General features: G+C 34.4%; 5 protein-coding genes across 20 annotated transcripts; 2 read left to right on the top strand and 3 right to left on the bottom strand.

The window, feature by feature from the left end:
* Positions 1 to 103: 103 nt before the first annotated feature.
* On the bottom strand, positions 104 to 4,515 carry LOC116847635 (protein inturned). Of its 2 annotated transcripts, XM_032822820.1 has the most exons (12): positions 4,349 to 4,515; positions 4,043 to 4,253; positions 3,676 to 3,979; positions 3,326 to 3,598; positions 3,137 to 3,208; positions 2,805 to 3,058; positions 2,646 to 2,735; positions 2,038 to 2,380; positions 1,598 to 1,935; positions 1,185 to 1,513; positions 874 to 1,040; positions 104 to 722 (listed from the first exon to the last, which is right to left on the bottom strand). In XM_032822820.1, the coding sequence occupies exons 2-12, from the start codon at positions 4,201 to 4,203 to the stop codon at positions 252 to 254; spliced, it is 2,802 nt and encodes a 933-aa protein (XP_032678711.1). In that variant the 5' UTR covers positions 4,204 to 4,253; positions 4,349 to 4,515; the 3' UTR covers positions 104 to 251. The 2 variants fall into 2 exon arrangements, with proteins under 2 accessions (XP_032678711.1, XP_032678713.1); XM_032822822.1 differs by having other exon boundaries at positions 4,043 to 4,510.
* Positions 4,516 to 4,723: 208 nt separating this feature from the next.
* Positions 4,724 to 7,634, bottom strand: LOC116847639 (cell division cycle protein 20 homolog). 2 transcript variants are annotated; one of them, XM_032822838.1, is made up of 8 exons: positions 7,464 to 7,634; positions 7,182 to 7,334; positions 6,903 to 7,030; positions 6,677 to 6,762; positions 6,308 to 6,599; positions 5,907 to 6,204; positions 5,515 to 5,831; positions 4,724 to 5,352 (listed from the first exon to the last, which is right to left on the bottom strand). In XM_032822838.1, exons 2-8 carry the CDS (start codon positions 7,292 to 7,294, stop codon positions 5,024 to 5,026), a joined length of 1,563 nt encoding a protein of 520 aa, XP_032678729.1. In that variant the 5' UTR covers positions 7,295 to 7,334; positions 7,464 to 7,634; the 3' UTR covers positions 4,724 to 5,023. The 2 variants fall into 2 exon arrangements, with proteins under 2 accessions (XP_032678729.1, XP_032678728.1); XM_032822837.1 differs by having other exon boundaries at positions 6,888 to 7,030.
* A 2,188-nt stretch (positions 7,635 to 9,822) lies between these two features.
* LOC116847636 (protein SON) lies at positions 9,823 to 14,844 on the top strand. Of its 3 annotated transcripts, XM_032822823.1 has the most exons (12): positions 9,824 to 10,288; positions 10,364 to 10,675; positions 10,817 to 11,447; positions 11,526 to 11,677; positions 11,803 to 11,945; positions 12,056 to 12,164; positions 12,274 to 12,428; positions 12,515 to 12,625; positions 12,708 to 12,821; positions 14,107 to 14,335; positions 14,486 to 14,601; positions 14,672 to 14,844. In XM_032822823.1, exons 1-12 carry the CDS (start codon positions 9,961 to 9,963, stop codon positions 14,783 to 14,785), a joined length of 2,514 nt encoding a protein of 837 aa, XP_032678714.1. In that variant the 5' UTR covers positions 9,824 to 9,960; the 3' UTR covers positions 14,786 to 14,844. The 3 variants fall into 3 exon arrangements, with proteins under 3 accessions (XP_032678715.1, XP_032678716.1, XP_032678714.1); XM_032822824.1 differs by lacking the exons at positions 14,486 to 14,601; positions 14,672 to 14,844 and adding an exon at positions 13,761 to 13,824 and having other exon boundaries at positions 9,823 to 10,288; positions 14,107 to 14,257; XM_032822825.1 differs by lacking the exons at positions 14,107 to 14,335; positions 14,486 to 14,601; positions 14,672 to 14,844 and adding an exon at positions 13,418 to 13,820 and having other exon boundaries at positions 9,823 to 10,288.
* A 1,682-nt stretch (positions 14,845 to 16,526) lies between these two features.
* LOC116847640 (protein-serine O-palmitoleoyltransferase porcupine) lies at positions 16,527 to 18,940 on the top strand. Of its 3 annotated transcripts, none has more exons than XM_032822839.1 (7): positions 16,527 to 16,830; positions 16,944 to 17,234; positions 17,330 to 17,522; positions 17,599 to 17,815; positions 17,926 to 18,032; positions 18,122 to 18,324; positions 18,399 to 18,940. In XM_032822839.1, exons 2-7 carry the CDS (start codon positions 17,012 to 17,014, stop codon positions 18,839 to 18,841), a joined length of 1,386 nt encoding a protein of 461 aa, XP_032678730.1. In that variant the 5' UTR covers positions 16,527 to 16,830; positions 16,944 to 17,011; the 3' UTR covers positions 18,842 to 18,940. The 3 variants fall into 3 exon arrangements, with proteins under 3 accessions (XP_032678730.1, XP_032678731.1, XP_032678732.1); XM_032822840.1 differs by having other exon boundaries at positions 16,565 to 16,633; XM_032822841.1 differs by lacking the exon at positions 16,527 to 16,830 and having other exon boundaries at positions 16,928 to 17,234.
* An 88-nt stretch (positions 18,941 to 19,028) lies between these two features.
* Positions 19,029 to 27,634, bottom strand: LOC116847637 (dual specificity protein phosphatase CDC14C). Of its 10 annotated transcripts, none has more exons than XM_032822832.1 (9): positions 27,088 to 27,634; positions 26,620 to 26,717; positions 26,122 to 26,387; positions 25,546 to 25,846; positions 25,077 to 25,446; positions 24,654 to 24,992; positions 24,210 to 24,308; positions 23,628 to 23,855; positions 19,029 to 22,704 (listed from the first exon to the last, which is right to left on the bottom strand). In XM_032822832.1, exons 1-9 carry the CDS (start codon positions 27,336 to 27,338, stop codon positions 22,623 to 22,625), a joined length of 2,034 nt encoding a protein of 677 aa, XP_032678723.1. In that variant the 5' UTR covers positions 27,339 to 27,634; the 3' UTR covers positions 19,029 to 22,622. The 10 variants fall into 10 exon arrangements, with proteins under 10 accessions (XP_032678723.1, XP_032678719.1, XP_032678721.1 ...); XM_032822828.1 differs by having other exon boundaries at positions 23,628 to 23,906; XM_032822830.1 differs by having other exon boundaries at positions 24,210 to 24,338; positions 27,088 to 27,633.
* Between the last annotated feature and the right edge of the window lie 31 nt (positions 27,635 to 27,665).

Raw genomic sequence — 27,665 nt, forward strand, 5'->3', positions numbered from 1 at the left:
TATATATTTATTTATTTATTTATGTATTTAAGTGTGACAATTTTTATAATGAACAAAGAAAATATACAATGCAAATTCTATAAATAACTTTAGAAGTAAAAACTAATTTTCTTGCAAAATTTATCTGCATATTTATTATCATCCAAATTATTAAAAATGATCAATGTTACACATAATAGATAAACGTATTTTTAATAAAAGTATTTGTTATATAAAAGGATACACGGTTTTGTTTGTGTGCTAGAATAATGTCACGTGTGCAATTGAAAAGCTATTTCAATTAAATTTTGTGGTGCAGAGTCTTGATGGCACACATATAATTCCTTGGGATGAGGACTAGTGTAAAGGCGTCCGATTACCCAAAAAACTGTATTCTCCCACTCAAACAACACACCATGTTCTTTAACGGCGATTAAACTCCTATTGATAACGGTTTTGTCCATGTCCTGATTCAACATCTTCTTAAATCGCACTGTATTGTGCAATAATCTATGGATGACGTGTACGCATTTGTTGAAGTTTATAAGAATCTTATTGTCCTTCGATGTATTTTGAATGGGTATCGATGACAACAGAATCCCTTCTACCATGTCTAAGTGGACATAATGATACAGATAATTTTTGTCACCAGCCGTCAATTTTTTCGGTATCAAATATTCTGCTTGGTTTAGTAAGTTCTCTCGTATGTTGGATATATCTAAAGCGAGCACGTGACTATCACTCTGAAAGAACATTTACAGATATTACTATTTGTAACACATGTTATAAGCTTTATCTAATACGTTTCATCAAGATATTTTTTGTACGATACGACTGGAGATCCTATTTTAGCACAATTTTATAGCGTCAAATATACTTTTACGGCAGAAATACCTTGTATATGTCGATATCTGAGTCACTGTCGTCGGAGTATCTCGACGCCGAGTTAATCTTCTCTCTGGTCGCCCGTCTTCCGAGTATAGGCATCGCCTCGTCGCTCATTTCGCTGATGCCACCTGTTCCTTGGCTGAGTGAATCTTCAGACGTTTGTAAGGAATACACTAAACGTACACCACAAATGCTTATACCATTATAGATTAATTATACATTAATATATTAATAACAAATAAAAAATCGAGTTAAAATATGATATGAAAGATTTTCGAATTGTTTCCACTTCTTTGGTACGTCCTGATATTACTCACCAGAACCCGAAATCATTGGACTTTCTTCAGGGCTGCGTTTCTTCAAGATAGAAGGCAGTTCTTGCGGCTTTTTGTTGATAGCAGAATTAACGCTCGACTTGGACATTGAAATTTGAGCATCAGACGATTTTATTAAGCCAAACAGGTTCTCCGTTATGCTGGACGAGGGCTTGGTCATTGTATGTTCCTCGTATGGTATCACTTCAGGCCTGGTATTAGACATAATCCACTTCGAAGCTAAAGTTGTGACTCCAATTTTTTGCACATGCTTTAATGTCTCTTGGGCTTCTTCCACGTAAAATACATCTGGACCTATCGCGTCGCTGTATCTATATCGGATAATAAAATTTGAGTAGAAAATAGTATTTCTGTACGCCACATGTAATACATATTTTGATAATAATCACGCTTACTTCGCGGTGCATCCTCCGGATTCCAATAAAACCGCCAGCAAATCGTGTCCATACGCAACGACTAATAAAAACCACTTTCCATCAGGTATCAGTAATTGATCGTTGTCGTCGACGTTGACGTTGCCACGATTGCAAGATGACGGATAAATCTGTTTCCACAGAACGAGACATTTTACTTGTTCTTGATTCATCAGATTCAATAGACCGTTATGTCTCAGAAACGAATGCACGTCGATTAAATCTTCATGAGGCAAATGAGATCCCAAAAGATAGCATTTGTGATAAACGCAGCTACCTAATATAGTATACAGTCTCTGACAATCCATAGGATCCTCGTTCTGTCAAATATGTATCTGTTAAACCTTCGATATTAACGACTTACGATTTAACACAAACGTACTCATTTTATTCAGAATATAAATAAAAAAAAATCAATGTACCCAATCTCTGTAATCCATAGCTTCCATTTCACTCAATGCGGCATCTATTTGTATTTGTGCATCTCTAGGTAACTGTATAAAACTAGCCACCGAGAAAGCACTCCTGAACTTGTAATTTTCCATATTTTCGACAGTGTTTTGCAGTTCCACTGTATGCTTTTTAACGTCGGCATCGTTACACAAATCCTTGATATTTGCTAATCTATGCATAATTAGTATGAAAAAATGATCCAATGAAGACTGATTTTCTGGAATAGTGAAACACTTCGTCAACGATTGATAAGTAAATTCCAATGTTCTGACTACGTCCTCCGTAATTTTGACAGCCTCCTGCAGGGTGCACCTGTAAAATGATGAATATTTACTTAGTATTCCAGATAGCGGAGAGAATTAAAACAAAATTTAAAAAGAATTCAGTCGTATGTCACCAATTCTGAGTTCATTCTCAGATGTAAAAAGAATTCTTCAGAGTTCCAGTGAAAAAAATTCTTTTTGCACCCAAAAATGAACTTAAAATCGGTGACATATGACCGAATTCTTTTTCGATTCTCTGTGCTATCTGGGATGACTTCAATGATTTTCTCTACTTGCACTTGAGCAGAACTCACCATTTCTCAGGTAAAGCTATCAAAAGTAATTCATCATTGTGAGATGTGTACACAATGTGCATTTCTTCCTCACCTATGTGGACAGTTGTACTAGAAAATATATATTATATGACACTTGTTATTTTTCATGTACAATATCACACTTATACACCTATATACCTGACAGGTTGCGGGCCTGATATACTAGGTAACAAGTGATTGAGAGTTATAAAGGCTCCTCTCGCTGTGCACAAAGAGGAATGCATATTTTTAGTTTCGGATCGCGGAAATGTATATAATACACCCTGCAATTCTTGTCCCATTTCCGAAAGATCCATTGTCTTTAAATATAATACACCCAATGGATAATTCAATAAAGATTCCATGTAGAGATTATTTTTTCTATTTACCAGGTATTGAACCAATGTTGATTGCTGGAAATAAGATTGGTATATCGTTTTGTGTATAATATCTTTATATACCTGTGCACATTTGTATACAAACGTAATTACTTTTGGTTCATTTACTCGAGGCAGTTTTGCAGTAACGTCGACTCCAGCCACTCTTTGCAATTCTAATGTTACCTGTGAGCAAAATAATACAATCTTTTGTTAAGAGATTTTAAGACAAATATAAAAATTTATATTCGCGTAATATTATGAAATGTATGTTAGAAATTGGATAAATTTATTGATTCTTACGTTTGATGGTGTAGTGATTTCGGATAATATTTGATCTAAATTCTTGGAAGTGACATTATTGGAATTAATGCTCCGCAACCAGTCTCCAATTTTTATATTTTTGTTCTTCATGGCTTCACCATCCGGTATAAATCCCGCCACCATGACTCTAATTTTATCTGAAAATACACCTGGTGTGATGCCAAAAAATGCCTCGCATAAGGTTGCCCTCCTTCCCAACTTGTGCCTTCTTTCAGGATCAATCCACAGTGTAACTTCCCGAATTTCACCTGCCTAATCATTAGAAACACTTACATAGACAGAAATAACAATAGGTAGATGTTACAACATAATTTCTTCCTAATTAATACCTGGAAGTCTCGAAATGTGACTTCCTTGCTTCCACTTGCATCTTTTTCTTGAACGACAACATCACTCGCTACTGTGCTGCTGTTAATCTTTTTATTTCTTGTGCTCCAGCGTTTGCTTTCCTTACGTCTGATAAGTCGAAACAATTTACCGGCTCTCGTGCTACGACGACGCGTTAACTCAGGTTGAGGACTATCATTTTTATTGTCAAATACTGTAGAATCTTCGAATAAACTCTCTTCCGCTGATTCTACATAAAACACTTCTCCGGTAGGCCCAATCTCGGATTCCCATTCAACCACGGAACTGTAATTATAACAAATTATTGAAGAACTTCTTTCTGAATATATATAAATACAATTGAATTACCTGTCGGTATCTGAGTAATATGATCCTGTGCTGGATCCACTGTCGCTTGCCCACCAATTGTGATCGTTATCATCCTCGTTACAATTATTTACAGGGTACGATTGATCAAGATGTTTGGATTTAGATTTTAATAGTGCACTCTTGCTCTCTATTTCGCTCATGTTTCATTTGCAACTGTCGTGACAGTTAAATCTTTGTTTCACATTAAATTCTGTAACCATTTTGTAAATGAAAGTTATGCTTTCTCTCTCTCTCTCTTTCATGCGAGTACAATATTCTAATGCAAAATGTATAACTGTATCATACTTTGTTATATCCTAAAATATACCATGTATGTTACATATGTAATATATTGTTAATTTTATTTATATTTGCTAATTGTTTAGTTCGCACGATTGTTCAGGTTGGTTCAAAACCTACTACCTGAATATACCTTCATGCACCTGAATATATAAAGGTTCCAGTGTAGGAAAGAGTGGGGGAGAATCTTTCACTCTCTTTGATATGTATGGAAGATATAACAAGGAAGTTAACATAAACACACACATATAAAAGAATAGGAATCTAAAGCAAGCATTGATAGAAGTCAAACAGATCTAAAAAACTTCCAATTGATATTTTACTCTGAAAATTAGCAAGATTAATAAAAAATTTATTATAAAGTAACAGAGAGAGTAAGGATTTTGTATTTACGTACAAAAAAAGGTTTATTCTTCCTCGTTGTTACATTTATAATTATTATTCTATAGAGACAACAATTCTATACATAGAACTTGTTGCGCCCAGTCTATTTACCGAGTGTACTTAATATTAGTATCCTGAATTTCTAACTGGTATATGCATCTCGTATACAATTTCGAACATGTCAGTGGATTAGTGCAACATCGATGTTGTTCGCTCATTATGCATATATGCCGATTACATATGTGTCAAATAATGAAATTAAATATTGACACAATCGTTTAGTGAGACGGATTCATTTTATCTAATTGATTGTTTAAGTCTAGACGCAACTGATTTTATCTCGCTGTAATCCTTCTTTTTCTGTTGATCCATTTGGAAACATTTCCACAGCCTTAATGTCTCATCGGCGCCGGCACTGAGTACTGTAGTTCCATCCGGTGACATCGCCAAGTGCAAAACGCGACTGGTGTGTCCTGTGAGTTCTGCTACCTTCGTCATCGCTGGGTACTTCCAGATCGTCAGTTGATTTTGCGCGTAGCCGTGTCCAGAGATAATTTCTTTATAATTTGTCGACCACAACAAAGAGCAGACCTGAGATCTTGTATCTATATTATTCAAACAAGCACCTATAACAAAGTAGAAAATCGAATTATGGCGCAACTTAATTGTTGAAATATATAAATGTATAAACACTCGTCATTCGGATATTCGTCGGTCTCTTTTTTGTATTTGTATCTAGAAACCTTTATTATTCAATTCTGTGCTAACGAAACGAAACGTGAACTTGCCTGTGTTGCAATTCCAAAATCTAATAGTCCGGTCAGCAGTGCCACCGCCGCTCGCAAGTACGTTGTTCTGCCAGGGACACCAAGCAAGCGCTTTCACGGCAGCGTTATGTTGATTTATAGTATAAACGGGCTGAGTTTGAGTATGATTCTGCCCAGCGATCGAGGCCCATATTAATAGCATATTATCGTTGCCACCACTAGCCAAATATTTCCCATCGTTCGACCATTTTAAGCCACATATCTCTTGACTGTGTGCGTTTAATGTGGAAATCAAGTGATTTCGTTGTCTGACATCGTGATGCACTATCTTGCCTAATCTTTAACAGTATTGACCAAAATTTAAGCTCAAATGAACATAACGACTGTGTAAAATTAACTGTACTCTGTACTACCTGCATCCACTCGATAATACATGAGAATTCCAAGACAAAGAACCGACCCTAGCCGTGTGCCCATTCATCACACGTACTCTCTTCATTTCACTACAGTCCCATAGTTCTGTGTTTCCTAATGTGGTACCTATTGCCAAATGAGGACCTTCCTGGATCCATGAAACAGAGCACACGTAATCGTTCGAGTCCAATTCAAATAATTGCTGAATGGATCCAGTTTCAGCATTCCACAAATATACATTGGCACCTAGCGCAACGGCTAAGATATTGCTGTTTGACCAGTCCACTAAATTTAAATCTAAAAGATTATGCATGATTTCATCTTACAATTCATTTTTTTAAAGTGCAGAAAATAGAGTATTTGTAAATAAATACGAATTATAGAGAGCATGAATAATTACAATAATCATCGATGATTTCGGGCGCGTCCAATATTCTATCTGGAGCTTGTGGTATATATCTCGTCGAAGCTTTAACACTAGCTGGTGTTTTGGTTTGGCTATACAAAACTTTAAGTGGATTCTGATAGCCATCTGGAGCTGCTGGGGCTTTAACACGATAAGATAAAACTCTCATATTATCTATATCACCACCATGAAGATTTTCTCCTATGAGACGCTGCATTTCCCGCTTTGTAGGACTTATGTCGTCAAACTTATCTTTGTCTGGGTCAGCATTCTGTTGCTGAAGAATCTGAAATCGAGAAAAGAATAAATCCAAAGTCACTAGATGTTGATGCTTCAATATTTAGTTATTCAATATTTACTTACCTTATGATGACTTATATCAAAATTAGTCGTGGCTCTTGAAGGAATGAACCTGTCACCACCATTAGGTGTTTTAGCTGGAGTGCGACCTGTTATCAAAAATATTTTGAAAAAAATATATAGATTTATATAATTATTGCTATATAAGATATACTTCAGATAGCTTTGACAGACTATACAAAGATACAATCAAGCAAAATGTAAATGACTCAACGAGACAAAATTTTACTTGGAGATTTCCTAGAGCCTTTGGAGGGAGTCTTCTTGGTTCTGCCATCATTTTTTTTTATCGGAGACTTTCCAAATATGCTGCTCGAACTTAAAACTTTTTTTGATGTGTTTATGCTGAGATTAATACTGAAATATAAACCATATGTAAAGCAATACCTGCACCAAAATCAACATTCTTATATATAAATCAAATCAATTTTCTGAATATTAAAGTATTTTGAATCACTACTAAAAGAAATAAATAAATAATATTACAAAAATGTGAAAGAGTTATTACCTTGAATTTGAGTTCTCCAAACATTTCTTTTGCCATCGCGGGGGTGGCCCTTTGATAGAGTCATCCATACGAGTTAAATTGTTAAGCTCTTTCATAAATCTTAGGTGCGACATGAGTGTAGACAAGAGACCGGCTCTGATTATGTACGAGTCGCTTGAAAAATTAATTTAAAATAAGATAAAGAATCATGGGGAAAGTTAACGGGCATGAAATACAAACGCGAACGTAAGTATAAGTATAATTTAATTGTTATAAAATACACGATAGAATCAATATAAATACCTCCTTAACTGAATTGCTCGCAGTATATCCTGAATATACGTCGACTAACTTCTGTGATTCTCTGGGAGCGAGATATGTGCAACACAAGCAACAGGAATGATTTAAATGACAAACACCTTGCAGAGATTTAAAGAGACCGTTAGTTCGTTCACGCAGTCGAATTCAAATGCTTAAAGCCTCTATTGTAATTTTCAGCGATAAGTACGATGCGTATTGGGATCTTATGCGAGCGTTTCATTGGATACATGAATTATCTCAAGATTAATATGCAACCAATAAAACATGCAGTATCTTAAGATAATATGTAGCCAATAAAAAAACGTCTTTAAGCGCAAGTCTCCCTGATCTGTTCTTTTTAGCTGCATTGCTAAACTAGTGCAATAAATTAAGTCAACGACATACGATGCTTGTTTTCATGCTGAATTGTTTCCTGGATAAAAATACTCTGTTTTGATTGGTGCATCTCCATTTATCTTCAAAAATACATCAATCAGAACAGAGTATTTCCATCCAGCAAGCAAGTAAGCACGAAAAAAGCATCGTGTGCCGCTGGCTTTAGAGTGAGAAAAAATATAGTTGTCTCATTCTAATAGCGTGTCCGACTGGCCCTGGGTTAATCGCTCCGAGAGCGATTAATGACGTCATAAGTCTCTACTAGCCAATCATAAAGGTTATAAGTACTTGTTCGACCAATAAACGTAGGCTGAATAACCCAGAGTGGATTAACCCAGAGCCAGTCGAACATGCTATAACTTATTGCACCGGTTCAGCAGTGCAGTTAAAAAGAACAGACTAATTGGAAAAAGTTCTTGGATTCAACTAAAATTAAAAGCATACTCCAATTAAATTCACGAATTTTACAACAGTTGCAAAGCAGCTTTCTCTGCTGAACGCGCCCATTGGGTGCATTTAGCGAACTCGATAGTTGCACAACGTTGAGCAATTCGTCAATGTAATTGGCCTAGATTTAGAGATCTAACAGTAAGAACCAATAATCGCTGATTGCTCACTGAGCGCTTTTTCCGCTGAACGCGTCCATTGGTTAATGGCGCAGTGTCCAAATCACTAGTTTGCGCGAGATTAAGGCTGCGTTCCGAAATGCACTGCCAGTACTGAAAATCTATAGTTTATGTTACGTATATTATAGAATTTCAGTACTGGCAGTGAATTTCAGAACACAGCCTAAAGGGACGTCTACATTGGAAGTAAGCAGTAAGAAGTAGGAAGTAAGAATAAGAATTGACCAATCATAGTTGATTATTCTTCTCACATTCGACTGTAGTTGGTCAATTTCTTACTTTTACTTCCTACTTCTTGCTATTTACTTCCAATGTAGACGTCCCTTAAGGCTACGTTCAGAAACGTCACTCGAGTACTCTCCCTCTCTTTTTATCTCACTCTTGTATTTCACTCACTCCAACGCAACGGGTACACTTGGGTAATGTTTCCGAACGCAGCCTAAAGCTGATATTCACGTGTCGTACGACAAGCTTTTTGGATACGTTCATTGATTGACGAACAGAAAACCTAGAAATACTCTATTCCAACCAATAAAAGTATCCGAAAAGCTTGTCGTACGACATGTGAAATAGCACCCTTAAGGGACGTCTACATTGGAAGTAAACAGTAAGAAGTAGGAAGTAAGAATAAGAAATTGACTAATCATAGTTGATTATTCTTTTCACATTCGACTGTGGTTGGTCAATTTCTGACTCTTACTTCCTACTTCTTGCTATTTATTTCCAATGTAGACGTCCCTTTAAGCCCATTCTACATTGCGTAAACGTGGATGTAAGTGGTTATAAGTGATTACGACAACCAATCAGAGTAAAGCAATTAGTGAATAAAACATTCGGATTGGTTGACTCTTAAGCCCATTCTACATTGCGTAAACGTGGATGTAAGTGGTTATAAGTGATTACGACAACCAATCAGAGTAAAGCAATTAGTGAATAAAACATTCGGATTGGTTGACTCTTAAGCCCATTCTACATTGCGTAAACGTGGATGTAAGTGGTTATAAGTGATTACGACAACCAATCAGAGTAAAGCAATTAGTGAATAAAACATTCGGATTGGTTGACTCTTAAGCCCATTCTACATTGCGTAAACGTGGATGTAAGTGGTTATAAGTGATTACGACAACCAATCAGAGTAAAGCAATTAGTGAATAAAACATTCGGATTGGTTGACTCTTAAGCCCATTCTACAACTGCGTAAGCGAAGTCGTGAACGTAAGAGTCAACCAATCCGAATGTTTTATTCACTGATTGCTTTACTTTGATAGGGTCGTAATTACTTACAACCACTTACACCACGTTCACGCAATTGTAGAATGGGCTTTACGTTCACGACTCGCTTACGCAATTGTAGAATGGGCTTTAAATTGGTTTTGATCCACTATTTACATGGTTGCGAAATGGCGTTAGCAAGATTCTTGTGTGCTTGTTAAAATAAGGAATATTCGTTTTTATAGAGACACAAGTGCATACGTTTAATGGCAAATTTATTTGATCTCGCTCACTTAATTACAACCGTCGGCGTCGACGGTGTAAAAATCAAGCCTGAGCCTGGACTGCCTGAGAAATCGTCGAACGAGATATTGACGGAACTTTTCAGCACATTCGATGCGGACGCAGACGCCGATGCCGACAATAGTGTTGCATCTCAGGAGAACATTGATCAGCAAACGCCAAGTGATGCCGTCAAGTCGACTAAACTCCCGACAAAAAAGAAAAAGAGCAAGAAAAAACATAAACATAAGGATAAAAAGCATAAGAAAAAGCTTAAGCACAATTCCTCAGACAGTAACAGTGATGCTGAAGGTATTTCTGCACTTTCTATGTATTGTCTAACATTATATGTTATTACAGCTAATTATTTCTTATTTTTTTAATTAGGTAACAAAAAGAAGAAGAAGCATAAGAAGAAATCCAAACGAAGACATGAATCTGTTTCAAGTAAATCGTCGGATTCGGATCATTCAAAAGTCAAAATAATGAAATTGGATAATAATGATCTTGAGATTGATTGTCCAAAAATATCTGATACACTAGAAAAGAATGATGTGGAAGATACAACAAAATTAGATGACAATCCAAATATAAACAAAGAGATAATTGATACTAATAATTTTGGTAGTCCTCCATTGCTACCTATATCAAAGAAAATAGAAGATGAATCTGATGAGCCAATAATACCTAAGCTCCCTGGTTTGTACTTATCAGTCTGTTAAGTTTATATGATATAGTTTTATTACTGATAATATCTGCAACTTCATAAAATATGATGTAATTAGTAGTAAAGATAATATTATAAATTAAACAATAATCAATATCTTTTCTCACATATAGAAATGTTGAAGCAGCCTGTTCAAGGGAAAATATTAATAAAGGATCTCAAGAACAGTACTATTTATAATGAAACTGTAAAGGAAATTGAAAATAAGAAAAAGGCAAAAGCTGCCAAAATGGAAGATGGTGAATTGTCTGATAGTAGTAGTGATAACAGAACACCTACTTTAAGTCCTACTCCACCTCGAGATGATATATTCGGATCATCATCCTTTAGTCCAGATAGTGATAGAAAGAAAAGTATAATGCATAGCCCAACAAGGAGGGCAACTTCTACAAAAACCGATCTCAGATTAGTTTTGAGAGAGAAAGAAAAGAAAAAGTTGGGAGTTAATGATTGCAAAGATGATGTCAATTTTAAAGATACAAAAGACGATAATAAAAGGAGCAGGAGTTGTCATTCACAGGATAGAAGAAGATCCAGATCACGAACACGATATAATTCACAGTGCAGTGGGAGCCGTGAAAGAGAAAAGCGAAGAGACAGAAGCAAAGAGAAGCGTGACAGAGACAGGAATAATGAAAGACGAGATTTAGGCAGAAGCAGAGAGAGACGCAGGTATAGGAGTCGCAGTGAAGACAGAAGTAAAGAAAAAAATATGCGAGGTCGAAGTCGAAGCAGAGAAAGGAAGTTAGTATCATATTAGAAGTTAGTTTCTCGAAATTCAGATTACTTGTAGTTTACATGATATTACATTTTTTTTTTCAGAAAACGAATTGAAATTGATAAAAAGAAGCTTTTGGAAATTGCAAGGAGGAATGCTATAAATATGATAAAACAAGGGACTTTGCCGTTAGCTCAACAGGACAAAGCTATTGCTGCTATACAATCGGGTGGGAAAACGGTGGATGAACTTACAGGTATTTTTTATCATTTATATTAATCTTACTATCACAATAATTAAGTTGCAATATTATTTTAAAATATTAACTTAGAATATTATCATAATAACTGTCAGTTAATTGAAATTAACTATATATTGTAGATTTTTGCAAAACGTTGTCAAAATCTGAAGCATTAGGTGAACTATCTAATATCTCCTCCGAAGAAGAGAGCGAATTTGAGAAAGGTTTTCATCATCCTTTTCTTCTAAAGGAAAGACCTAGTTCTATCATAATGAATATTAAGGTTGGTATTAATATTAATTTACTGTACTCTCTTTTATATCAATTTTTACAACATTATTTTACTGATAATTGTTGCCGTGAAAATTTAATAAATTTAATTTCTCCATTTAGGATGCAAAACAATTACCGACAAAAACGTTCCAAGAAAAAGCAGCCGAGACATCAAATCAGCTACGATTGCAGTTTCCTGTCTCCAGTGGACAACATCACAGAAAGACTGGTAACATATATATACATTTCAGATGTAGTTTTTATATATGTATTTCTTTTTATATGGATTCTAAAGAAAGAGAAGGAGAGGATAGCTGCAAGATAATATTTGTTTTCAGAAAGCGAATGGGTGCCAGTTGTACCGAAGAAACCAGAACCAAAAAAGTTATTTGTACCAGCATCTACAACAAATGGTAAACTAGCAATAATGCCACCACCAGCTGTACAACCTCCTTTGCAACCAGCACAGACTGTTTTTCCAGCAAATACAGAAGTAAAATTAAACAAAAATGAAAAATATAATTACAATTAATTTATGATTTATATCGTAATTTTAATAAGTATCCTCGATAATTGCAGACTGTCGACATAGGCTCCATAGTATCTCAAAGATTAGCAGCCATGAGAAAATTAAGGGAAAATCCAAATGACGTTAGCGCTTTGAATGCAATGCATCAAGCACAAAATGAGGTAAGAAGGAAGAAAGAGAAGACAAGGTATACATTTTATAAAGCAATGTGGGAGAAGTTTTATATTAAATTACTTAATATAGATGAAAACTTGGGCTGAGAGTAAGCAGATGCCAGGTCAGTTCACGGGTAGTACAGGAGCCAAAGTGCTCACACCTGCAGAATTGTCTTCAGGTTATCAAGCCTGGGCACGTAAGGTAAAATTTATTATGTATTTTATTCCATGTACGAAACATTTCGTACTTACTAGACCAACTATTCCAAAATCCTACTATGTGATGCATTTTCAAATCAAGCATATACTGTATGTGATGAGACAAAATTATAATTACGATTAAAATTTCCATTAGAGAAAAATATGTTTGATGTGTAAATGCATCTTTGTTCACATATCCATTATGATTTCCTTTCTCTAAACAATGAAACAGGTCCAATATATTTTCTGCAACAAAAAGTCTGAAATTTATATCTTCTGTATGATTACATTAATATTCTAGATTAATATCGAACAGATTATTTGAGATACTGGTCCTATCATTGTTTAGTGTAATCCTATTGACATTTATATTGCCTGTAACAAGTTTTCAGGTACAGTCTCTACTAGGATCAATTTAAAGTTAATGTTGATTTAGTAGAGACTGTGTTGTAGGCACAGACTATTTCTCGTGTAGAGGTAGATTCTGTGCCTGCACGGACATAAGAGCATTATTATTTCAAATCAAATTTCAAAATTTACAAAAGTATAATTCTAAATTAAAATTTTGGAAAACTATAATTGTAATAAAACTTGCAGGTATATCAATGAACAGTTGTTGCTTCTTACCATATATTTCAAAATATTTCATGCTCCAATTTCTCATCGGCATAGTCTTGTAAGTTTATTCTGTCCTAGCAGAAATTCTTATAACTAGCAACACAAGAATTGTAAGCTATATTTAATCAACGATAATTTCCGGGTGTACTGCAAATGATGAGTTTTAAATACACTTGAGTGAAATAATAAGCACTTGTGAGATTATTGCTAATTATCGTCAGCTTCCTACCATAGGATTTCATCAGAAGCTGGTACATTGCCTCTTAATGTTAAAGCTGGGATATTTAGCATTAGTCTACATCCACCTGAGGGTTTGTTACAGGCACATAGCTACATCAGAGAAGATACTACTTCAGCAGCCTGATGCAGAATGTATTGTCTGTTGAGTAAGTATTCTTATGTAAATTGTATAACAGATTATAGTAAATGCACTTTTAGATTTATCTAAATACTTTTTAACCATCATTAAAGATTTAAGAAAAGCATTTAATGTATTCTTCACGACTCTATATAAAATGTGATATCTAATATGCAAATTTTGTTTATCAGTTATACATGTATTGATTTCAAAGAGTGGAGTATGTAGCTTTGAAGCTTGCAAACTACATTTCGACGCTGTGTATGTAAGTAAAGATGTAACACGTTTTCTAATTCAACAAACTATTTAGGACCAATTAGTGTCAGCACAGCCTGTATCAGGTGGAATGGGTATGGCCTTGCTACAAAAGATGGGTTGGAGACCTGGTGAGGGCTTAGGCAAGAATAAAGAAGGAGCTTTGGAGCCACTACAACTAGAAGTTAAATTAGACAAGAGAGGACTGGTTTCTGAGCAAGATATTGGACAGAAAAGTAACAAAGCAGTGAAGCCTGTGGTGCCAACAGTGAAGACATTGGAAGGTACATCTTAATGTTTTATTGTTATATTATTTCTTTATTTATTTTACGGAAGTACATTCGTGTCGCATTTGTAAATAAGTTATTATCATAAAATACATTTAGTGTGACGTATTCTTTATTAGATTACTCACATAATTTCTTGTATTATAGGCAAACATCCAGTATCATTATTAGGCGAATATTGCTCAAAAAGAAAATTTGGTGCACCAGTTTATGAATTGTGCTTTGAATGTGGACCAGATCACAGGAAAAATTTTCTTTTTAAGGTAAGTAATTATGATACACGCGTAATACTATTTTTAAGAAATATACACATATACATTTCATATATTATAGGTGAAAGTAAATGGTATCGAATATAAGCCAAGTGTTGCAAGTCCTAACAAGAAGCAAGCAAAAGCAGAAGCTGCGCAAATATGTTTGCAAAATTTGGGTCTACTACCTTCTTAATCATATGTATTATTGTAATTATATAAAGAATATAAAACTCATGATAATTATATGTACAATTATATACAGTGTGTCCCATAAGTTCGGCAACGGCAAGAAAACTCGGCGGGGGAGCATTTTAGAGAAAAATGTTTCGAATAAAAGTTGTAAGGTTTAAAAAGTCGCATTTAATGACAGTAGTTATTTGACTTAAGATGACGTCGTCAAGGTCAGGACAAGGTCAACTTTACTTTTTTAAATAGAAATACATATTTTTTATTATGGGATTTTATTCTACGTAAAAAAGCAAACAACTTTTGCTTGAAACAATTTTTTATACGACCTCTATTTTCTAAGATATTTACGTAAATATTTACAAAATTATTGGTTTCAATAATTTTTTACTTGAATTCTATTAACTTTACCGAAAAATATTAAGAGATAAAAATAGCTTATTTTGTTTTCAAAGAGCTCTGAGAATTTTTTCAGAATTTTGTGTTAACTTTTTAGTACTTCAAGAAAATGCAGTATTAAAAAATTAATATAAAATTCTGAAAAAATTCTCAGAGCTCTATGAGAACAAAATAAACAATTTTTATCTCTTGATATTTTTCGGTAAAGTTGATAGAATTCAAGTAAAAAATTATTGAAACCAATAATTTTGTAGATATTTACGTAAATATCTTAGAAAATAGAGGTCGTATAAAAAATTTTTTCAAACAAAAGTTTGCTTTTTCACGTAGAATAAAATGACGTAATAAAAAATATGTATTTCTATCTAAAAAAGCAAAGTTGACCTTGTCCTGACCTTGGCGACGTCATCTTAGGTCAAATAACTACTGTCATTAAATGCGACTTTTTAAGCCTTACAACTTTTATTCGAAACATTTTTCTCTAAAATGCTCCCCCGCCGAGCTTTCTTGCCGTTGCCGAACTTATGGGACACACTGTATATAATAAATTCTTATTTATCTTATTATCATTACGATATATGTTGTTTTTATAGAAATAGTTTTAAGAAAAAGTTAAGAAACTGTTTGACACGTTACTGATCTTATTTTTAATTTAATGTAATTACAAAGACATTTTTTTTGAAAATTTGATGTTAAGACTTGCAGTAAAATGTAAATTTATTTATGAACTTAATTGCAATAATAATATATAATTTTATTATGTATGTCTATTGTGTGGTCATTTTTATATTCTGTATGTTAAATATAATTACTAATTTTTCTATTAGAAAGCTGTTCTACTATTGGATATCATGTCGGACATCGGACGCAATCGTGTGAATCCTCCATTATTCTCGAAAAATGTCGCATACGATATTTCTATGAAAAGTTATAGTTTATTTCACGTATACTATACTTTCTCATTGAAATATCGTATGCGTAATTAGTCAAGAATACGGCTCTAACAGTTTAGTATATACTGACTACATGCACTGCAGTGCGCAAGAAAGTGACCTTACTGATAGTACTAGGGTGCGTTCGGAAACGTCACTCGAATACTCTCCCTCTTTTTTTATTTCACTCTTGCATTTCGCTCACTCCAACAGCTATCGTCTAGTAATGTGCACACAGTGTGTGCCTTATTTATATGGGCTGCGTTCCGAAATTCACTGCCAATGCTGAAATTCTATAGTATACGTGACATGAACTATAGAATTTCAGTACTGGCAGTGAATTTCGGAACGCAGCCATATGGTCTATCTTTTCAACTGCACTGCTGAACTGGTGCAATAAGTTAAAGTGAGACAAATATATGTTTTCTCACTCTAACTTATTGTACCAGTTCAGCAGTGCAGCTGAAAAGACTGACCAATAGTGTGTTTACAGTGTACTGAAAGCGTGCAACAAGCGCGCTCATGTTTGTAAATGATAAGAATCATCGCGAAATTCTTTACTTTTTAGAATCGTGTTTTATAACAGAAAAACTTTGAAATCGAAGAAGATATTATTTTCGTGATTTAAAACGACAATTGTTTAGAATACATACGAATTATTCTAGAGACGCGAAGATATTTTTTTATATTTTTTAGTGTTCTCTTACACTCAAATTTTTCGGTCAGTTGAGCAGTATTTATAGCACTTTAAACATTTGCATTTGAAAATCAATATCGTTTGTGTTTTTATCTATTTGCAGAATTTTCATGTTTTATAATTTCTATTTCAAATAGGTAGAACGCATCAATTGTACAAAGTGCTATGCTAATCGGTTGTTGGATTGCCTCTAGCCTTGGTTGTGATGGAAGATGTAGGAGCTACGGTTTTCTACGATGACGAGGATGATTGTTTGGACTATGATTGCATGCAGAACGTTGAATACGACTTTGATTATGTGGATGCAGAAAAGGAAAATCTCTATGAACTATACGAGTATTGTCTCAGTCCTACTTTATATGATACAGGACGTTATATGTTACCTTTGTTGGGTAGCACAGTATTATTTAGATTATTTGTTTATACTCGTAAGATTCTTTTCTCCATTTATACAATATATTTTCCTCCATAGATTATTTCATTTGTGTCATAATAAAAATGACTTTGTTCTTTGATATTTCAGCGTACATATCACACAGAATATTTCATATATTATCAGTAATCATAGGCTTGTGTGTTATTCAGTATTATATGCAAGAATGTTTAATCATATTGATAGTATTTGTTCTTTTTTCTTATGGTATTTTATACATCCCCAAAAAATGGCATGGTGGCATAGGAATCTTTTTACCATCTCTTTTGATAATTGCATATTGGTATGTATTCATGATATTTTGAAATATTTTATGCTTATTTCAACAGATCAAATATATATTGATATATTTTTTCTAGTGAATTTTCAATGCAGTCAGTAATATGGCATAAAGTACGTAGCGTGATTATGACTATGGCAATGAAGGTAATAAGTATTGCCATTGATACAAGTGATTCAAATGACTTGCCAGATATTTACAGTTACACAAGTTATGTATTCTGTGGTGTAACCTGTCTATTTGGACCATGGATATCATTCAGAGATTATATTTCACTTCGTACTTCTAATAGCCAAGTACATATATAGATATTCAATTACTATGTGTTATAATATGTTATAATGCATATCAAATGACAAGAGAGGGATATCGCGATAATTTTTAAAAAGCTTAATTTCTATTGTAGACAAAATTATGCATAATCTATGGTATAGGATACATCTTCCTTGCATTCATCTTCCTGAGTATTTCAAATTGTTGGACACAATGGATATTCGTAAATAACTCCTGGAAGTTAGTACCTACTCTCTATTTCAAGACACTTGTTTAATATATCTATAATTGTTTTTGGTCAATATGAAAATATTATTTTTATGTTTCAGATGGCTAATAGCATACAGGGACGCGTTATCTTTTAGATCATCCCACTACTTTGTTTCGTACATAGCTTCGGCGTTATTAATACTCGCTGGATTTCCTCTTCCACTGTCAACGACAGTTCAGCCATTGTACATTGAGTTTCCACGCTCTCTTGTTCAAGTTGTCATTTATTGGAATATCCCAATGCATTATTGGCTGAAGACATGTATGTATAAGTGTGTACTTCATTAAAATATGAAATACTTATGTTAAATTTATTTTAAATCTTACTTTTAACAGATATCTTCCGTCCTAGCATTAAACGATTTGGAAAGTTCGGAGCAGTGACTGTTACGTATCTGATAAGCGCTCTTTTACACGGATTAAACTTTCAACTGGCAGCAGTGTTACTTAGTCTAGGATTTTACACATATATAGAGTTCAAACTCAGGATCATGTTAGCCGATATCTTCAATGCCTGTATCGCATCCAAACAGTGTGCTTCGCAGAAATGCACGCATAAATATACCTCTTACAATTGTTTATGGGTGTTTATGATAAACATGGCATTCTCCGGTTTGTCCATGTTTCATTTGGCTTATTTGGGTCTCATGTTTGATACATCTGATTTACAAGAAACAGGGTATAGCTATAGCCATACGATTGATAAGTGGGCTCAGCTCGGTTTTGCTAGTCACTGGGTAGCATTGGCTACATACTGTATATACTTTCTCATTAAATAGACACATTTATATATAAAACGTTTGACGAACTTGCTAAGGATTATGTATATTTATAATTATCTTTTTATAGAAAATAAAACCGTGTTACTGAAACAGATATATTACTCGTCTTATAAGCATTTATAGGCACTATCTATTTTTAAAGGGGGTCAGAGATAAAGATAATTTTTATTTTATTCCGAAGAAGTAAGTAAAATACGTATTCTTTATTGAGTGTATAACACAATATAAAGTTCACCGGGTGTTTATATATATAAAAGCACATTTATATATAATAATTTGTAATTATAAAAAAAGTTTATAAAGTGTAAGTATACAATGTTAAATAATACTTTTTCAATATTTTATATTCTAGTCTAATATTACATTAAACGTCATATTTTCATAACGAATAGAAACGTTTTTGCTAAAACATCTTTTTTTCTAGTAGTACACCATGTTAATTGTAACGTTGCATTTGTAATATTACTATGTGACGTAGCTATTATAAGTTAGCAATTATAATGCAATTACACATGCAAAGTTGTTTTTCTCATCAAAATATAGAAGAATTTTAGACTTTCAATGTTAAAACGCAAGTGTATAAATATGTATTTTTAAATAGGATAACTCTTTTAATCTTATGTACATTGTCAGAGTTTCATTTTGTTGATAATAATTGCATTTTGCATGCAATATAAGTCTTGTTACATGTAATATTACAATTGAACATTACGAAGAAGAAATGTTATATATAATTCACGATATTTTACTAGATATTGGAGCTGCAAAGATTTGCTACTTTTACAATTTAGATGGTGCGTTTATTCGAAAATAAATAATTTTTACTACAAATTCTATCTCTTGGAATCTAATGATACATTAACTATGTCTCTAAACATCATCACATTTTAATAACATTTGTTATTAAACATTGTAATTAGAAAAAATCCATGGCTCCTATATTCATGTTATCTTACTATTTAACTAAATATGCAATTAATACTATAGATTTATATAATATATAGACTATATATTTTTATGTGAAAGCATACATATATGTCTACTTAGAAAAAGAAAGATCAATACCCAAAATTTATAAAAGATATGCATTCTTTCTTTTAGCCATACTAAACTTCAGTTAGCAAAAAGACCAGTGCACTTTTCCAAATATTTAATTTCTATAACAGATATTGACTCATTTACAATTGAAGTTTCTGAGACAAGAATGACAATGAATGATTGTAATTGTTATTACAAAATTATATATTTTAGATACTGGCGCTTCTTCCCAAGATACATTTACACATGCCTCCACAAGAAAAATTAGATTAAGATGAAGTTAATTAAAAACCTTGCATATACTAAAATTACTATTGACATATTTATATTTTTAGTTATTTATATCAATTTCATAAAAAATAATTCAATTGTAATTATACATGGATCTTAGATACATTATGATATCCATAAACAACAATTATCGTTACTCTTACGACTGCCACTTGATATTTAAAATTGACGATATCTTCTTGTTATAGATCTCGATGTAACTTAGATTTTTTATAATATTTCTAAAGCATTCCTCTTTTTCTTTTTAATAAATTGTCTTTATTTTGTATATTACAATGCTATATGTCACAACTATACATCTAATAAGCGACTGGCATACTCTGATATAATTAAATAAATGATTATATATATATTTTTTTTTGTGGATTGTTGAGAGATATAAATAAAAATACTGTTTTAAAAAAGCAACTAAAGCTCTAAAGCATTACACATTCTGTTATGCATAAGTGTGTAAAGAAGCGCAACTTTCAAAACTAATAAAGAATAACATAATATATATAAAAAATCTGGGTACTCGTAAGAGTAACAACTTAATTTCAATGTTGTACTTAACGGCATTTCAAATAATTGGCTTACATTTCTCTATATACAATTTACACAGTGCTACATCAGGATACTCTCATCCTGCTGTCTTATCTTCAGGTCAATTTGAATCATATGATGAAATGTTACTTGTTAATTTCTTAACTTTTTTAATGTAAAATATTAAAATTCTATTTGCTTTCTTTCTCAAGACTTAATTCTGATAAGTTTTGATGTACTGTAACAATTTGCATTATTCTTATGTTTCATCACATCTTTTGATATGTTTTATGATGAAGTAATCATGACGACGAATTTGGAAGTGTCCTTGTAAATTGTGTAACTAAATCTTTATGATATACTTACAAAAAGACCTGAAGATAACCTTAAATCTTTCATACATAAAATTCTCTTTTCAATAAATTGTTACTATAATTAAGATTGCTATTACTTGTTGAAGTATAATATGTATATAATTAGCGCAATAACAAATTTATATGTAGTCGCATCGCATTTGTAAAATCTACAAACCTACATTATTTCGAACAAATAAAAAATGTACAAATACATTCTACATCTTTATGATTTTTAGTGGAGATTAGCGAGAGATATATTTTCCATCAAATAACATCTCTTGCAAAGTATGCTGCATTAGTTGTATAAACTACACATATAGGTATGTATTGGGCTTTGCAAGTCTCTTTCTCTACTGCTTTCATCAAAGTTCAAAGCAACAAAAATAATTTTTAACAGGTGCCATAAATTACAGTGTATTAAGATTTTTAACATTGCTTTAAACTGACAGTCTGTTATGGAACATTTATACTCCTTTAATACACATTCCTATACGTTATATATACCATAATCATACTAAATAAATCTTTCCTGCTAACTATCCAATTCCAGTTCGCAATAATTTTTTTCATAACAATAAGTGTTTCTTATATATAAATATATAAAAACTTGCATAATATCACAATAACAAAAGATGTAACAAATTTGAATTTTGAGGCCTTACATGAGATTTATTTTTATACCCTTTTAATCATCTAAAAGATGAGTCAAAGTCGATATTCCTTCAATATTCTAACGCCAATAGAGATTCTTTATTTTACTCTCTACCATTAATTATTGTAGCTGCGATGGTAGGGGAACCATTGCTTATCATTCTTTTAGAATAATGAAGGTAATCAGCTTAATTACTCACAAAAATTTCATTTTAATAGATAAAGGTATAGACACGAAGGAGTGTATTTTGAGTTGTATCATCGCAAAATATAAGTTCATTAAACTTTGAAACAAATACATGAGCATTAAATAAATCCTTCAGCGAAATTTAAAAACATATTACTGCAAAATTATGTGCAAATCAATATGATTTGAAAAAAAAAAAAATATATTTGCAATGCTTTTTCTGAGCAGCAAAATATTATAATGAAAAGATGATTAACGAAAGTCTAATTTTCCTATTGCAGATACTCAACACATAAACTTCAGCATGGAAGAACAATTAGAAGCTGCATAGGATATATATTAGGTATTGCAACAAATTAATATCCCATGATGTATACATATGACTAGAGTCTGAATGAGTCGCGAATAAATGCGGTGCATCTCGCCCGAACGTTTGCATGGGGCGAATGATAGCTACTAAGAGATGTTGGACAATCATGATGAAAAATGCTTATACAATTCTAGTACAATAACAGTTTTTATACTGTTATAACTTAATCAGTTTTACTCACTCTGCTGCTTTCGCTGACGCACCGTGTTATGATCTTCATTCAGACTCCAGATATGACAAACCATATTAAATAATGTATGTTGATGACTGTAGATGTAGTTTGACCTTCGTTGATGGTGATAAAAGCCTGGACAAAACTTGTTCAAGTTGAAGGAGAATCGATTGGAGATCAGTGAAGTGCTTTTATTGAATGATGGGGTTTAAGCGATGAGATCTTCGGCGCTGGTGAGATGCTCCAGTTACCTGACAGTCCTCCCCAACGCCACTGGGAATATCGGTTAGTCATCTGATAAATGCACTTTTATAACTTTTTGTTGTGCGCGCACTGCAAGTCACAAAAATAAATAGGATCGTTTCGTTAGCCACCCCTGATGCTACATATCGCTTAAGCACTAAATGTAGCGTACATTATTCTGAGGCCTGGACTATAATGAACATTAAACCGTTAACATGTTTCTGTTCAGATGTTATTTGCCCAGGCCTATTGAGTTTTAGCATGTACTGCATGCTTCAAACAAACACAAAATCCGTGGAGTCATGCCATGCAATATCAATCAAAACCAATGATATAATAGTCGGGAAATTTTACACTTTAAGTTACTGTATTATTAGCAACTCATATTCCTTTTAAGATCAGTACGAAATAAATGTCGACTTAAAGGTATGTAAAAAAAGATATATGTTTATATCTTACACACTACGTGTGCAAAATAACAAAGTTATACGGAATTTTGTGAGACTCATCTGTTAACCATTATATCTGTAAATCTCAATCATTTAATTTTTATCTCTATGGCCCATATTCTGAATCCTCTTTTATCGATAAAAGTGCCTTAAATGTAGCTTCTCAATCAATCTTAGGTGGTTCCTAAGCCTCTTTTAGAGGCTCATTTATCGTTAAAAGAGAACTCAGAATACGGGCCTATATGTGGATAAATGTGCATGTGTATGGTGATTGGTAATATGTGAGGTACGAAAGATGAAAATATAAAGATAGTAGTGCATGAAAAATGATAGCATATATATCATAATAATAGAGTAAAGCTGAATGTTAGAAGCTGTCAATTAGCTCTGGGGAACCTGGTGATCAAACCGTCAAAGCTTCTTTCATACGTCAAATAAGCAGTTCTCCAAACCGCACAATTGTAAATTTTGACCCAAATTCGAAAGGGACAGTTATTGACTTACTGCCTGAGTGAATAGCGAGTAATTCGGTCTGCCGACCTGAGGATCATATTCATGCCTTGTTGCGGCTGCGGTACCGAATGATTTGCGGACGAGTTTGTAGTATGGGCCTGTGCCATGCAGGAAGTACGTTTTGCCCTTCTCACTGGTTTTGATACGGTTAAAGATGTAACAGGAGTGGTGGTGGTTGTATTGTTGTTGATATTATGGCTCTGTGTTGCTGGCTTAGACCTAATACGGCAGGAAGATGGATCACAGCTATTGCTGACCAACCAACTGTTTCTACAATTTCCAGTTAAGATAAAGAAATGTCTATATGTCGCTTAATGCATGCAATATAGATAATACAAGTACTGGTTAAATTTATTCGACTTTTTAATCAGAAGCATATATTGGGTGCATAAGCCTAACTCAGAGAATAAATATAACATGAGAAATAAGAATATTAAATAATAGAATAAATAGAAAAGTGTGGTAGAAAGAATATTACGAGAATGTTAAATGAAAAGCGATTAAGAACAGAAATAAATAAACTTATTTAATTAAACATTAATAAAGTATAAGTAAGAAAAAAAATCGCCTGACCTTTTCACGACTGTCGTCGCAGTAGACCGTGATAGGAGCCTCTTGGTGGGGTCTCTCTCTTTATTTCCTGTTAGACCAGCAATCGCTCCCTTTTGACTCCTGGTTTGCAATAAAGGTCCCAAATAAGGGCTGTAAGTATAATATATAAATATGTACACATAAGTATTTTAAAAGTTCGTCGGATCGTCGATGATTTAAATTGGAACAAAGGATAAGTCATTTTACAGGCGCGGATTCGGACAGTTACCTGAAAAGTGGCAGAAACTGATGAATAACAATGGCAGATACTCTGATTGAACATGGCATATATTGTTTCGTTACTATTAAGAAAAGAAATATGACAAAAAATCCGACGAACTTTTGCAAGCCCCTAATATATTAACACGTATTAGTAAAAGTTTATTTTGAGAAAGCTTTGTTAAAATGGAGAAAGTCTGCACTTACTGTACAACAGTGGACGTCCCTGTGGATGTACTAAGAGAGGTTTGAGCCGTCGGTATGCCTCTTCTTTTAGCTTTGATTCTGCACAATTTGTCGCCTTGAGTCAGCGCGCTGTATCTAGTTGCGGCACTGGCTCCGGCCACCGGGGCGGGGTCATCTAATTTTATTCCGTCCACACGATGCATTATCCCGGATACGTTGTCTTCTACGAGACTTTTTACATTACCCCAGGAAGCCGTCCTGGGTCTACCAATTATCGAATATATTCCATACTCGTGAACCGGGTTTCCATTTACAGGTTGCAATGGATCCTTCAGCAGCGAACGAAGATACGCTTCTTTCCTAAGGTGCATAGCGACGTTACTCGTTAAAATTCACTCGGTAATCCCTCGAGCTATACGACGCAAGCTAATTATACACACTCACTTTTCCAGCCATTGTTGCTGGTGCCCGATCACTGAACCTGGCCTACATATCCTTATCCAAGCGATCGTCTCATGAGCTGTTAAATGGTAATGCTTCATAATGTAGCAACCAATCAAAGAACCTGTTCTCCCAAGGCCCGCTTTACAATGCACGGCAACCGCGCCGCTCGCGTTTTCCGCTATCTTGAGAAACTGATGCATTATGGAGTCCGTTGGCGTCGAGCCGTCCACAAAAAATAAATCTTTATGATTGAAGCCTGCATCAGTGAAGCTTGAAGCGTCATAGATCTTTTTGTTAAGCCGTACTATTGTCGTTACATTATTACGGCGGAAATACGTAAAATAAGACTCTGGACCATGCAGTGGATAACCTGTGGACAACAAAATATATAATATTTACTGCATTGTCTGCATTGATGCAACACGCGTAGAATTTGTAATAATATAAAGAAATTATACGATACACATACCATCTGCAACTTTAGATCTCGTGTGCGGGCCACAAAAAGCAATAAACTTTCCGGGTACAATCCAATTTAAATCTCCGTTCTCGACTCTTTCGTAATGTTCGTATTCCTTCACACAGAAATCTTCGAAATTAAAGAAACCAAGTCGATGGCACTTGTATATAGCACTTAGACAATCACTTAACGATATCTGGTAACACGGTGGTCCGATGGAGGCATCACGGAACCTAATGAATTCAGGATTACTCGGGCTCTTAGTCAAACATTCATAAACTTCTTGTGCTGTACGTTTGCAGTATAATATCTGAAACATATAAAATAGAATGATTACTTTTGAAGAAATGATATCTTTAAATACTTTTAAATAAGATCTTTAAAATACAATAGGTTTATTACTTTTTCAAAGAACTTTCTGAACTGATGTATACCAGTACAGTAAGTCAGAGTGCAAAAAGTATATTTTGTTTCACTCCAACTTATTACACCGTTATATACCAGTTCTTTGAAAAAGAATAGGTTTAATAAATATATATATGTGTGTGTGTGTGTATTATTACATAATAGAGAAAAGATCTTTACCGCATAACATCCAATAAGAAACGCAGCATTCACCCTCTTTTCTGAATCCAGTGTTGTGTAATGTACAAGTTTCTTTTTGCTGAGTGCGATACCCTTTAACTTCTTGTTAACCTTTTGGCAGTATCTATACAGCATGGCTAGATTTAAGGGGCCAAAATCAGCATAAAAATTTTCATACACCAACTCATTGTCAATACAGAAATAGTGAGTGTTTGGAGTACTTTTTGGTTTCATTGTTGTTCTTAGTGTTACAAAGTACAAGCGATCTGTAAGAAAAACAAATTTATTTTCCATTGTAATATATCAGGAGAGAGAGAGAAAAGAGGACTTTATTTCTTAGATTTCTCTAGAAATCTTTTCAATCACAGTTGATACATATTAATATTAATCAACGAATTTCACAGACTTATTATTGGAAAATGTACATGTCCGCCTTTTTTTCATGTAATCATTAAAAATAGATTCTCTAATTCGACGTTGGCGTGGAACACGCGTTACCTTTTATGAATTCGGCCGCGCTAACCAAGACCTCGTTCGCGTCCTCCATCGTGATCCAGTTGTGGGTATACGGCGCAGTAAGTACCGATCGGGTAGACCTGTCATCAGCGCGACGTTAATACAAGCGACAAACGTTCAATTAGCACGATACCCGATGGTGCGGAGCGGCGCGGAGTACGGCGGAGCGAAGCGTAAACACACAGAAGGTTAGAGCGAGTGGGTGGGCAACTAAGGCGAACTGGATTTTCTCACCGACTGCCTACGTGCGCGATTTCTCGTGACGTCCGCTGCCGTCGTCGTCGACGGGATGGCGCGGCTGCTTACCATAGAGAAGTGTCGTATACACGGATTCATAGAGCGCGAGAAAGAGAAAGAGGATAGAGAGAAAGAGAGAGAAAGAGACCACACCATCGGCTCGCACCTTCGACTATGCGGGTCAACTGGCTTCGGGGAACGCTTGACACTTACTTGAGTACGACCGTTACGGAATTCAAACTTGAAGGGGAGCGAACCGGATTTGGCGATGGCCGACGAATCTGCGGCAGGCGCGTCTCGCAGTGGCTGCACTTCCTTGGCTGCCGCCGATGGGGCACCGCGTTCGTTATTTCACGGGCATTATACTCGCACTCGGGTTCGTCATCAGGCGTGCATCTCGGGCGTAATTTGCGTCGTCGATACGTAGTCGATTTGCCAGCCGACCACCGCCGTCGCGACGTCATTATCCGCCAAGAGCTGAGCGAAGCGCGACTCTTGATACGGCCGCCATCTTACTCGTTACCGGCGCCGCGGTGTCGAATCGTCGTCGTCGTCGTTGTTGTTGTTGTTGTGATCGCTGCTGCTGTCGGCGAAATGATAACAGTTGCACGTTTGTAATCACTACGGACATCGCGAGACAATCGCGATCGGTTGTCAATGGTTTTCACATAAAAAAAAAAGCTGCACAGTAAGCAGTCGTCGGTCGCGTTCACAGCAGCGATTTTTTCCTCCACGGTGTTTTTCATTCGCGACACGGCAATGCAATTAAAGTGATGCGCGCGCGATGTTCA

Source organism: Odontomachus brunneus, unplaced genomic scaffold (genome assembly GCF_010583005.1).
Source record: "Odontomachus brunneus isolate Ranch 3 - 2012 unplaced genomic scaffold, Obru_v1 Obru_scaffold_082, whole genome shotgun sequence".
NCBI classification, from domain to species: domain Eukaryota; kingdom Metazoa; phylum Arthropoda; class Insecta; order Hymenoptera; family Formicidae; genus Odontomachus; species Odontomachus brunneus.

Coding starts and splice junctions, on each gene's coding strand:
- LOC116847637 (XM_032822826.1), bottom strand. CDS start 27,338: ATGACGTCGCGACGGCGGTGGTCGGCTGGCAAATCGACTACGTATCGA. Junction 25,847..26,121: donor TTCTTATTGGATGTTATGCG/GTAAAGATCTTT, acceptor TATATGTTTCAG/ATATTATACTGCAAACGTAC. Junction 22,705..23,627: donor ACTCGCTATTCACTCAGGCA/GTAAGTCAATAA, acceptor CGATATTCCCAG/TGGCGTTGGGGAGGACTGTC.
- LOC116847639 (XM_032822837.1), bottom strand. CDS start 7,294: ATGTCGCACCTAAGATTTATGAAAGAGCTTAACAATTTAACTCGTATG. Junction 7,031..7,181: donor TTGGAGAACTCAAATTCAAG/GTAATAACTCTT, acceptor TTTATATTTCAG/TATTAATCTCAGCATAAACA. Junction 5,832..5,906: donor GTATTATCGAGTGGATGCAG/GTAGTACAGAGT, acceptor ATACTGTTAAAG/ATTAGGCAAGATAGTGCATC.
- LOC116847640 (XM_032822839.1), top strand. CDS start 17,012: ATGGAAGATGTAGGAGCTACGGTTTTCTACGATGACGAGGATGATTGT. Junction 17,523..17,598: donor CTTTTGATAATTGCATATTG/GTATGTATTCAT, acceptor TATTTTTTCTAG/TGAATTTTCAATGCAGTCAG. Junction 18,033..18,121: donor TTCGTAAATAACTCCTGGAA/GTTAGTACCTAC, acceptor TTTATGTTTCAG/ATGGCTAATAGCATACAGGG.
- LOC116847635 (XM_032822820.1), bottom strand. CDS start 4,203: ATGAGCGAAATAGAGAGCAAGAGTGCACTATTAAAATCTAAATCCAAA. Junction 2,736..2,804: donor TCAGGCCCGCAACCTGTCAG/GTATATAGGTGT, acceptor TATATTTTCTAG/TACAACTGTCCACATAGGTG. Junction 723..873: donor CAGATATCGACATATACAAG/GTATTTCTGCCG, acceptor ATGTTCTTTCAG/AGTGATAGTCACGTGCTCGC.
- LOC116847636 (XM_032822823.1), top strand. CDS start 9,961: ATGGCAAATTTATTTGATCTCGCTCACTTAATTACAACCGTCGGCGTC. Junction 10,676..10,816: donor AATAATACCTAAGCTCCCTG/GTTTGTACTTAT, acceptor TCTCACATATAG/AAATGTTGAAGCAGCCTGTT. Junction 12,626..12,707: donor TGCATCAAGCACAAAATGAG/GTAAGAAGGAAG, acceptor TACTTAATATAG/ATGAAAACTTGGGCTGAGAG.